The sequence below is a fragment of the Macrosteles quadrilineatus genome, unplaced genomic scaffold (assembly GCF_028750875.1).
Source record: "Macrosteles quadrilineatus isolate MER2022 unplaced genomic scaffold, UCM_ALF_1.0 Scaffold_1__1_contigs__length_201487025, whole genome shotgun sequence".
NCBI classification, from domain to species: Eukaryota; Metazoa; Arthropoda; class Insecta; order Hemiptera; family Cicadellidae; genus Macrosteles; species Macrosteles quadrilineatus.
Genome location: NW_026542594.1, coordinates 106,150,198 through 106,163,033, shown reverse-complemented (window position 1 = coordinate 106,163,033; position 12,836 = coordinate 106,150,198). Strand labels below are relative to the sequence as shown.

The 12,836-nt window shown below is 35.2% G+C and overlaps 1 protein-coding gene across 1 annotated transcript in view; it reads right to left on the bottom strand.

The window, feature by feature from the left end:
• The window catches only part of LOC128982442 (uncharacterized), a 111,678-nt gene extending 99,236 nt beyond the window's left edge, over positions 1-12,442 (bottom strand). The window contains exon 1 of the mRNA XM_054401432.1: positions 12,333-12,442. Coding sequence (XP_054257407.1) covers positions 12,333-12,344 — 12 coding nt within the window. The 5' untranslated portion in view covers positions 12,345-12,442. The remainder of the gene's footprint in view (positions 1-12,332) is intronic.
• Between the last annotated feature and the right edge of the window lie 394 nt (positions 12,443-12,836).

The window sequence follows — 12,836 nt, the reverse complement described above, 5'->3', positions numbered from 1 at the left end:
AAAATGCTCGAACATTTAGGCCATAGTGTGCAGGTGCTCCGTCTTGCAGCCAAATAATCGAACGTGGCATACTAAGGTGGCATACTATCAGTGGCATACTATCAGTGGCATACTAACAAAACAAACATTCATCGATGAAAAATAAACAAAGAAAAAATCAACCACGACTAGACGTCAGATTAGATAAGGAATAACACTGAGATGATAATAGCGCGAGAGATAAACAATACGCTCAACGGCCTGCAGCGGTATACTGACTTTTGCCGCACCCGGTATATACTAGGTGGTGTTCGCAGAGGCATCCACAAAATTGAGCGGAGTCATCAAGGGTTCATATTATATTGTTTTTGTCATACTGCAGTAAAAACCATGGTGTATATATTTTCCTTCCACCATGAGTAAAAAAAGTAGTTTTTAATGCATGCGTTGCGGGTCTGGGTCTAAAGTAGCATTTTTAATATTTAGGGAGTAAACATCGTTTTTAGCCCCTATGGAATAAAAATCAGCTGTTGTCAACTCAGTTGTAAATTTAGATTGTTGTAAATTTTCATGTATCAAAAATATGTATCGATTCGTGCTTCGTAATCATTTTACCATACAGTCTACAGTCTTTTCCCGTAGCATTTTACCATTGCAGATACATTAATCCATTCCCAAACTCAACACTGCTCACCTTTACTATTTCCTTCACCACTTCCTACCTCAGGGACCTGTTTTCCTCCCTACCCATAGCATTTTAGGATTACAGATACCTTAATCTAATCATCATAAACAGTTTCCACACTCCAGACTGCTCACCTTTACTACTTCCTTCGCCACTTCCTACGTCGCGGACCTGTTTTCCTCCCTTCCCATGGACATTTAGGAATGCAGATATCTTAATCTAATCGCCATAAACAGTTTCCACACTCCAGACTGCTCGCCTTTACTACTTCCTTCACCACTTCCTACGTCGCGGACCTATTTTCCTCCCTTCCCATAGAATTTTAGGAATGCAGATACCTTCATCTAATCGTCATAAACAGTTCCCACACTCCAGACAGCTCGCCTTGACTGCTTCCTTCACCACTTCCTACGTCGCGGACCGTTTTCCTCCCTTCCCATAGAATTTTAGGAATGCAGATACCTTCATCTAATCGTCATAAGCAGTTTCCACACTCCAGACTGCTCGCCTTTACTACTTCCTTCACCACTTCCTACGTCGCGGACCTGTTTTCCTCCCTTTCCATAGACATTTAGGAATGCAGATATCTTAATCTAATCGCCATAAACAGTTTCCACACTCCAGACTGCTCGCCTTTACTACTTCCTTCACCACTTTCTACGTCGCGGACCTGGTTTCCTCCCTTCCCATAGAATTTTAGGAATGCAGATTCCTTAATCTAATTGTCATAAACAGTTTCCACACTCCAGACTGCTCACCTTTACTACTTCCTTCACCACTTCATATGTCACGGACCTCAAGCTAGTGTCGTCATTTGATTATATTTATGATCGATGCCGTTTTTGTTCTAATATCTTTGGAATAATGCTATCAGCTATTTATTTATCTACTGCATTCAAAAGTCAACAGCTGATCATATGTCTTTGTTTATGTGTCAAATACTGCTTCCATAAGGATTACATTGGAACTTTGAGACCCAGTGGGGCGGATTCTTGAGAGACATTTTTAACGCCATATAGATGTTGGCACTCACCGATATGGTCTTTATCCCCATGCAAAATTTGAAAATGATTGATTCAGCCGTCTAGGAGGAGTTTGCGTATTACGAAATGCATAAGAGTCGATGTATAAGAGCTTCGCTCGCTCCGCTCAATAAATCTATCTATCTATATATATATATATATATATATAGGTGTAACTGTCCTATAAGTATTCATTTCTTTTGATTTTATACTATACATATATACAAATTTGAACGAATGGTGTTTTTGGCCTCTGGGGACATAAAAATGAAAAAGTAAATCGGTCCCGGGCCTAGGTTTTACCGTGCCACCTATGGTAATAGCTACTTCCCTATAGGGAAATTCGCTAATAAAAATCATAAGAATAAAATCAAAAGAAATGAATACTTATAGGACAGTTACAATCAGGTGATTTTCTATTTGCAATCTGGGTGACATCAGCCAAAGTTATGACGGGAATATTACACCTATGTTTTTTTCCTTCCACCATGAGCAAACATAGCCTAATTAAAACATAGCAAACATATTTTAACAAAGCATTCTTTAGCCTATATCCATCGACAGCTATGATATAACTTTAAAATATTTTAATGAGGAAAGTAAAAAATACCAGATTTAACTACTTAAAAAACGTATATTAGTTAAAATAATGACAAGTAAAATTAAAAACTAATCACGGCTGATCACTTTATCTGAAATTGTTCTAATATAACGAATTGTGAGCAAACATGTTATTTAGTGATTAAACATGCATGTTTGGAGTCATAGTCAATGGTTCCATCCAGTACTGATAAATACAGTACCAAAAATACATGTACAGACAGGTACTTTGTTTGAAATCATTTTAATAAGTATTTCTATATCATTAACATTTTATCTCACTTTGTAAATGACAATATCGTGTTAAGACCTAAAATATTTTTCCAAAAAAGAAACACTCGAGTTTTTACATTTAAATATTTACAACACACGTTTTGTGTTTTAAAAGAGTTATTTAAAAAAATACTTTATGAAGGTATAATATAGATTGTGATTCAAGAATATGATCCACTGGACAATAACAATGAAATGCAGTTTTGCTAACTATCTACATAAAGTTTTGGCCAATTAAGAAACATTGTTTTATTTTTAGATCTTTCCCAACGAGGAAAACACAGTGGTGTAACTCGACCTTCTCACCGCAGTATTTCACCTTCCATTTTTTTGAACTTTTGGAACAGTTACACGGAACTGTTTGGAACAGATTGGTTAAAACCGTTACATTACAAACAAAGAATAAAGAGTTCCATTCCCATTTCCTTTGAAGGTGTTCATTTTGTTTTTCGTGGATCTCTCTCTGTCCCTGTCGTCTTCACAACTTTCATTTTGTCTAGTGCATGTGCTCGCTGGTCTAGTGATTGCCGATTGGACACTTTCTCTTATATCGATGCCATGGTGTAATTTTAAGAGTTCTGGATCAGTATGTCTGATATAAATGTAAAAAATTTTGAATGTTCAATTTGTGATAAACAATTTGCCAGTAAATTTACTTTAACGCGCCATATACGTAATGTGCATAGTTGTAGGACACCTAGTGAACAGTCTCACTGTTCAAACAACCCGAAAACGAAAAGGCTTATTTGCCCAGAGGGTGATTGCTCTCATCAATTTTCGCGGTATGAAAACTTGATCCAGCATCTGGAAGAAGCCCATGCCATTGACATAATAGTTGAGGAGCTGAATTTCGAAACAGAAGAAGGTAAGTTAAATTTATTAAGTATAATTAACTTATGAACCTCACAATACAGTATCCATTAATATAAAAAGAGATACCTAGGCCTAGGTAGAACAAAATATTTTGGAATTTAATTAAGAGGACGGAGTTCATGCCTGCCGAGGTCTACAAGACGACTAGAGTAGGTAAAAACAAGGTTTCTAAACTTTGACCAACTGACTTAGGCTAATTCATTTACCACATCAACTTAGCCTACAGTTTACTTAGCTTAGCAATGAATGTAGGCCAAGTGGAAACTTATGTAAGCTATATAATATACTGGAGGTCATGACCCCCCCCCCATCCTGTACATTAATGCCAGCCTACCACTTAAGTCATTAGGCCTACTGTCCAGCTTTATTTGGCGTAGATAATCAGTTAGTAGAATAATTCAAAGAGGTTATGAACCTCAGTCTACAACCTCAGTTAATTAATCCACCTTACCGGTTCGTTAGTCCTGGACTGTCATAGTTTTGGATACACAATAACGGCTGCACTTTACTTGACGTCCTACACTCATTCGAATGAAAATATCGATCGATATATCGATTAATCGATTGCTTCATTCGATATATCGTTTGGTTAGTTAGGTAAGGATAACCTAACCTAACTAACCAAACGATATATTGAATGAAACAATCGAATGAAAATATCGAATAGAAAAAACAATCGAATGAGTGTAGGACGTCAAGTAAAGTGCAGCCACAATAACTTAGACCTAACTTACTTAATTTAGGCCCAATGCCCAATACCTATTGTCAAGTCAAGATTAAAACTTAATATCACGATTCAACTGTAAGCTTGGATAATACCGGTAAGGTATATTTTAAGTTTTTCAACTAGAGCCTTAACACGTTCACTGCGCTACAAGATCCCCAGGTCTCGTATCGTACCTAGACCGTAGTGCGGGACCCATAGTTTGGCTTCTTTCCAAAAGTTACGACATCGATATTTCGGCGTACAGTAATCGCAAAGAAATGAAACTTGTACATATACAATGCATTTTTCTTGATGTATCAACTACGGTAGTAAACATGAAATGAACGAGATAAATAGATCTCGTAACGCACTGAAGTAATAAACCTTTACTTTATTACGATACGAGACCTCTGGGTCTCGTATCAAAAATAGTTTTTCCAAGCACCACATGAGGCTGGATTATTAACTATGGCAACCTTTGTTGAATGTTTGGATGAAAGAAGGAAACCTTAGAAATAATTCAAGAACAAAGAGAAAGAATAATGGCGTTTTTATCCTGTTATCTTTATGAGTTATCTAATGTTTTATAGGTTTATAATATATTAATCGTTTTCAACTACGGGAACATAAGTCTTTTTTAACTATCGACGTGTTTCTCTTCTAAAACAGCACTAACGGATGCGTATTAAAGGTCAGGTCACTGGTAAATGACCTAAAATATCAAGATTGTTCAATGTTGTATTTTGATGTAAAAAAGCAAATCATTACATTAATTTATTTATCTATTCATTCCAACGGATACACCATTTACAAAATAATATATTTAGCACATGAGTATAATGGAAAGATAAAAATTGCATTTGAAATAACAAGAGAAGCTGCATATAGGCTACCATTGAACAAAACATCATTGCAACAAAAAGTAATTAATTATCAATTATCAATTATTTAAGATGGGGACGCCACTATGTGCGTATTTTAACCCAAATATGAGTGAAGGATGAGTGTAGGATGAGTGGCGCGATCTTGTAGTCTTGTTAGTGACTAAGGCCGACATGTTCCTTAGACACAGCTGTTAATTAATAGCCCATACAGCTAATGGCAACTAAGGGACCTACAGTTTATAGTGGAATCCGAACCACATTTTTCCTTGTAATTTACGAATTGGTCTAATTATCAGGATAGTACTGCGGATAGTCGTAGTACTCACTAGTGCGGACGTTAATCCACACCAGTGAGCATCGCATCCACAGTGCATCCCTATAAATATCCACAATTCGTGACCTCCTAGTAGCTGGATTACAGGACGACGCCACCCGTCCCAGTCGTAAATAAATACAACAACATAACAACGTAACAACAATAACAGATAATAACATTAACAAAGTAAAATAACAACAAACAGACAACATGACAGATAACAGATAATAACAAAAAAATATTTAATATTAATTCAAATATTTCTCCTGCATGGTCCCTACTAAATCATACAAAAATCAATGCCAAATAATTGTCAAACCGGACAAGGAATTTCCGATAAACAACTTTTGTATCATTGGTTTTTGTTTTGCGATTGGAATACCCTTTCCCAGCCCTTTAGGGAAGTGGTGCAAGTCTAAATATAGCTTCAAGGTTGCACCCATCCCTTCCCCCCGCCCACTCGACTCACTGTGGCACGCACTTATTTCGAGGTCATTGCCCAACCCCAAAATTATAACAAAATAAATACAGTAATTTGTAAACATATTTCATTTGTATTTTATTTAGCCTGAAATTAGCCGTAAGGAAACGCATTAATATAAAAAGTGATAATAGATTTATGCTGGAAAAGTGTTTATACCTACCATATTTTGTGTGATAAATAGGAACAGCTAATAATAACTGGTTTGTAGTTTCACCAGCAAACCTAGTGTGTCAGAAGACAGATCACTGCTGTCTATCAGTTGAGTCTCTCACTTCACTTGCCTTACTATACTTTTATTTTATACATTGTGTTTTGTATCTCCACATACTTTTGTGATAGCTAGGCTTACTAATGTGAGAGCCAATAAAATTTTTTTTTTTCAGTCATGTACATAACTCCCCATAAAATTTGAGGATTTTTAAATTCAAAGTCGGTTTTTCAAATCCAATTAGAGGAAATTAGCCTTAAATTAATTGTACCACCTCATTAATTAGGCCTACCTACCTATATAATTTTTCTAGCAGCAGAGTGTCAAGCGTTTAACAGATGAATATTTAAACGGCTTTTCAAATTGAGAAATTCACATCAAATCACCATAACATTATATTAAGCCTTTATTACAGATGATTGGTTAACTGTGTTAACTGCTTACATATTTGTTATTGGCCCTTCACATTAGTAAGTCTAGCTTTCACAGAAGTACATGGAGATACAAACACAACGTGTGCGGTAAAATAAAAGTAGGTATATAGTGAAGTGAGCAACTCAACTGATAGACACCAGTGATGTGAGTCTTCTGACCATAAGTCTTTATTTATCTTCTTTAAATTAAGCCTACTAGGCTGCACTTTACTTTAGGTCCTACACTCATTCGAATGAAAATATCGATTGTTTCATTCGATATATCGTTTGGTTAGTTAGGTAAGGTTAACCTAACCTGACTAACCAAACGATATATCGAATGAAAAAATCGAATAATCGATATTTTCATTCGAATGAGTGTAGGACCTAAAGTAAAGTGCAGCCGCCTTACTAATTGAGATGATGGAGTAAGCTTCTTTGAGTTAACTGCAGGACTTACATTTGTAGTGTAGCCAATTTTATTTTGGATTGCATCTATTATATTAATTTTAATGACCTTTGACTGTTAAATAACTATTTTGCTCCCCTTACTTTTGATGACCACAAATATGAAGCTTTGTTTTTAACAAACCTTGTAATTTAATTCCTCATAGGCAGCAAGCCTACCTGCTCAGGTCTGTGGTGTTTGGAATCTTAGGCTATTGTAGTAAAACTAAATTTGATTGATTGTTGTATTTTTCAGATTTCCTGAATTGGAAATATTTGCTGCAGCAAACTACAGCATCGGAATATGTCAAAGATACTGCAACAAAAACTTTAAAATGCGGCATTAGAAAAGATTTCTTAATTTGCCACCGATCATACAAGCGTATTCTACAAGAAAGCCGGAAAAGAGCCATCAAATCCCAGGGGTCCAACAAAATTGGCAAATGCTGTCCCTCAAGAATAGAAGTTTTTTTCAAAAAAGACCACTCTGTGAGCGTAAAACACTGGAAGACACACTGTGGACACAACAAAGATCTTGGTCATCTGTCTCTAGACAAAGCAACAAAGGACCACCTTGCTGGTAAGTTTATCATGTAGAATCAACCTAGGTATTGTAAAAGGCTGTTAAGAATATTTGTTGTTTATTTAATTTTTCCACACATCTGCCATCATAGATTATCTAATTAAATGTCTGCAAAAATTGAATAAACAACATGAACTGCCCATAACAGTGAATTTCAAACAAACAAAAATATTTGTTGGATAGAGGGAATTTGAGTTTCCAGTAATATCTGATCTTGTCTGTTTGTCTTATCATGAGTTCTTTCCTGTGTAGATTGCTGTTTAGATCAATTGCACCATAACCTTAATAATCCGATCTAATTGAGACCGAACCTGGTTCAGATTACCGAAATGTTTGGATTAACCAGGTAATAAGTTTTGCCAGAAAGTAATTTATAAATAAAAAAACTTTTTTCAAACAAAACGTTTTTAAACGCACTAAAAAGTAGAACATAATTTATAAATATGTGGAGAGTATAAATACTTGAAAGATTTAAAACGAAAAACGTGGGGTGCATGCAATAGATAATTTACAATTACCTTCACCTATTGAACTAATGTATAATTACCAATTGCATGCACCCCACGTTTTTCGTTTTAAATCTTTCAAGTATTTATACTCTCCACTTATTTATAAATTATTTTCTACTTTTTAGTGCGTTTAAAAACGTTTTGTTTAAAAAAAACTTTTTATTTATAAATTATTTTCTACTTTTTAGTTTTTAATGTGTGTGGATGTTAAATCTATTTCAAGCATCTATATCAGATTAAGGCAGAGGCATGTGGGAAATCTAAGGTTTATTTGAGTTTCTTTTCATATAATTATGTATTAGATTGAATGTAAGGCCTACTTACTAACTATAAATATATCAATCTATTTCAATTATTGTTTACTTTATAGAATACTAAATAAATAACAAAATTGGCATTATTAACAAACACCTTCATATCTGCAATCAGATTGTTTATCTTTATTTTGAAATGTTTGTTTGTATAAAGAATCCCTTGGGAGCATAACCTGTACCTCTTAACGTCTGCTCTTCGAACTGTCAAATTTAAGTATTTACAGCTGACTTAAATTAATTGATATATTTACATTCTTTCAAAATGTAAACATAGAAAATTTAGAAGCCAGTGGGGCGTAGCCCAAGGGAAATATGAAAATTAAATGATATAATATTGCATTGTCATCCACTTGTGAGCTATGTTTCAAATTTCAAGTCTCTAGCTCATCGGTAAGTTAGTATAAAATTGATTGCAAAATTTGTACCGGACAAGAAAGCGAGCTAATAAAAACGTTTTAAAATAACCCATTGTATACCAGCAAAATACGAAAATCGTCTTTGCGTCGCTGATACCGAAAATCAACATTGTTTTACGACAAACCAACATCGTCATTTCACCACAACAATTACACATTGTCATTGCATTGAGGCAAACAACTCGACGTAGTCAACTTGTTTCTTATAGTTTTTACAAACAAGTTCAGAATATCCAGGATATCGATAAACCGAGGTTCGGATTAACAATGTCCTGGTGTAAGGGGGCTAAGAAATAAAAAGTTAAGGGTGGAAAAATGTTTAAACTTTAACCAATTCTCTCAAAAATTTTATTTACAAGAAATATAACTGCCTAGGCATAGGCTACTTAAAAATTAAAACTGAATCTTAACACAAAATTTCATCGAAATCGTTAGAGCCGTTTTTGAGATTCTTGTTATCTATTTACAAACATTGCTTCTTTAAGGTAATAGGGTTTTAAATTTTATAAAAGTTTTTTTTTCCAGGGAAGTTGCGAGAGGGTGTAACTTTTAACCATATCCTGGATGAAGTCAGGAGTGGAAAAGATCTTCCTCCGAGATTGATGCTTTTGGAAAGGAAAGACCTTCACAATATTGTGAGAGATCACAATGTTGCCTATTCAACAAAGCGACATTCTGAAGATGCCATGAGTGTCAAGCTGTGGGTGGACGAGATGCAGCATCTGGGTGAGGACTCTCCTGTGCTTTTTTTCAAAGGACAAGGGGAAGACCATCCTTTTCTTCAAAAAGAGGATTTTTTGCTAGTCATAATGACCTCGTTCCAAGCCTCCCAGATTCTCAAGTTTGGCCATGACAAAATCTGTGTGGACAGTACTCACGGTACCAATGGGTACGACATTGAACTAATTACACTCATGACTGTTGATGAGTTTGGTGCTGGATGTCCAGTGGCCTATTGTCTTAGCTCTAAATGTGACGAGGGACACTTGTCTCTGTTTTTTTCAAAAATAAAAGAAAAGGTCGGAGTTATAAATGCCACTTCATTTATGTCAGATGATGCTCCAGCTTTCTACAATGCCTGGTGCTCAGTAATGAGTGCCCCTAAACACAAATTACTGTGCACCTGGCATGTAGACAGATGCTGGAGGAAAAATCTTTCTAAAGTGAAAGGAGGCAATGAGAAAAAATCAATAGTTTATAAAACAGTGAAATCATTGCTTCAGGATTTATCAGGAAAGGAGGTTTTCTGTCATTTACTTAATCAAACGATAACAAACCTTTTGAGTGACCCTGACACCCTAGATTATGGGGAGTATTTTCTTAGATGCTATGGAAGGCGTCCTGAACAATGGGCATATTGCTACAGACAGGGCTTAGGCATTAACACTAACATGTATCTTGAATCATTCCACAAGAACTTAAAGCACATATATTTAGAAGGAAAGAAAGTCAAGCGTTTGGACAAAACTATCAATGCTGTTATGAAAATGGCTCGGGATAGTTTGTTCAAACGCTTGATTAAGCTTTCTAAACAGACTCCTTCAGAGCGAGTTTTCAAAATTAACAAGTCCCACCAAGCCAGTGTTGCAATATGCCCATCTGATTTTGCAGTTGTAACAGATGGAGAGGAATGGGTTGTTGACTCCTCTGAAGGTGACAACAAGTATTCTATCACTAAAGTTCAGGACGTCTGTGAAGAACTCTGTACAAAGTGTTCATTTTGTAACATTTGTATCCATTCTTTCAAGTGTTCATGCCATGACAGTGTTATTAAAATGAACATATGTAAGCATATACATGCTCTTTGTAGGGTTTTTGGTCTCGGTGACAAATCTAATGTTGTTACAACAGAGAAAAATGTTTTCAATGAAATTGATAGTATATTTGAAAAAGTCAAGTCAGAACCAGTGAAAATACATGTCAACTCAACCCTATCTAATAAAGCAAATGCTATTGTAAATTTGCTAGGTAAAACTGAGCTCAAAGGTGAGAATTTTCAGGTTATTGAAAAGAAACTTGATAGTGTGTTAAGTTTGCTCAACAATGCATCTTCTGGCTCTATCAAATGTACAAAGAAGATTAATGTAAATAAAAAGATTGAGCCCCAAGTACGATTGTTTTCCATAAAGAAAAAAACTAAATGTTTAAAAAGGTTAAGTAAACCAACAAACAGGGAATCTGCAAATATTATTGCAGGTTTAAAAAGCAAAACTCAAGAAATTATTAATGTTCACACTGGTGATGACCATACATACAATGTTAGCTATTAAGGGTGTTTGGCTTTATTCTGTTAGGCTTTATTCTAAAGTACAACCATTGTGTACAAATAATAAGCTTGGCGGAGCCTGCAGTTCATGAGGATTTCAAATATTTGTGAAGCAGAAAGGAAAAAGGACCTCTTGAACCTCTTCCATTACAAATGAGATAGCTATGCATCACTTTAAAAACTACATTCTCATGAATTCTAGTTATTCTTGTCATTCCATTATTGTATGTATTAATTTTAATTTGCTGACTTGCTAAAAAATAAAGGGTGTTTAAATCATATTTTTTTATGTGAATAATTGTACTCTCTATGGTTTGCAGTAAAAACTTTTGATTTTAATTTGTGCGCTTTTTCATTATGACTCCTCCATCAACAATACCTTATACCTTATAACCTTACTCATTGTTAGCAAATTTAACAAAACTGCAATTTCTTTGAATAGTTTTCATTAGCAGGCTACTATCATTATCTTTTAAGAATAAGCCGGTTTTTGTGATGTAATGTAAGAATAATTAAATACCCCCGCCACAGCAAACATACCAAATAAGCGAAATTCCATTTCCTCGAATTGATTTTCAATTAAATATATTTCATTAACATTAGGTTTTATGAGTACCTAGGCTTGCTGCTACAGGGAGGGTAAAAAGTGTGTTTTTAGAAAAATATTATTAACTTAGTATAAAATAAATAAATTTACAAGTTTGATCAAAATATATCCATAAACAAGCAAACAACAACATTTTACAATATTCTCCATAAGAATAACATGGGAATTTTAATAACAATTTTTTGAATTTTCTCCATAACCACCAATTAAGGCTCTACGTTTTTCTAGTGGGGCCTTGAACCAATAATTGTACTAAAACACTTTGATAAATACTAAATTATTTGTTTTTTAAGCTCTTTTCACGGACACATATACTTATATATATATATTATATATATATATATTTGAACGAATAGTGTTTTTGGCCTCTGGGGACATCAAAATGAAAAAGTAGATCGGTCCCGGGCCTAGGTCTTACCATGCCACCTACGGTAATAGCTACTTCCCTATAGGGAAATTCGCTAATAAACGAAACCAGTTAACTTACAGGTTATGTCTATAAAAGACTTGATATTATTATGAGGAGGAGCAAAAAAGGTATATCATAATAATTAAATTTTTTGGAGGAAAAATAATCAAGTTAAGAAGGAACGGATCTATTTGTAATATAACGGTTACGCCAAACCTATTCTATACTTTTTGTCACAGTTGCATTGAACATGTTCCAAACAGTTCCGTGTAACTGTTCCAAATGTCCAAAAAAAGGAAGGTGAAATACTGCGGTGAGAAGGTCGTGTTGTAACTTGCCTGTTTGCACATCTTGTCCTCGGCGTCGGCTGGTCACTAATGCCGGACCGGACTCTAAGCTAAGACAAAGACAGAGACAGAGCCAGAACAGCCATGATATGACGTCAACACGGGGGAACCCGACCACAGCACAGGGCCTCGGGGCAACACTAGCGTCATTGCTAATGCTTATACGTTTCAATGTAAACAGTAAACATAGACTCTATTGAGAGTTTACATTATGTGCTCACTTTCTTCACAACGAAAGAAGGAAATATAAAAGCTTGCGTAGGTCCAGAAGGAGGAAGAAGCCATTAAAAGTCAGTTCCTATGTGGTTCTACATTCTCGGAATTCTAACCTGATTTAACAAATATAAATACTATAGTTCGGCCGCTTAGAAAACTACCTGCGCGCTAATGCTAAACCAATGCTGGAGGAGGTCGCTTTCTAAGCGGCCGAACTATAGCTGTTACCACAGATAATAAACCCCTACTAGTAGGGGTTATATTATCTGTGCTGTTACC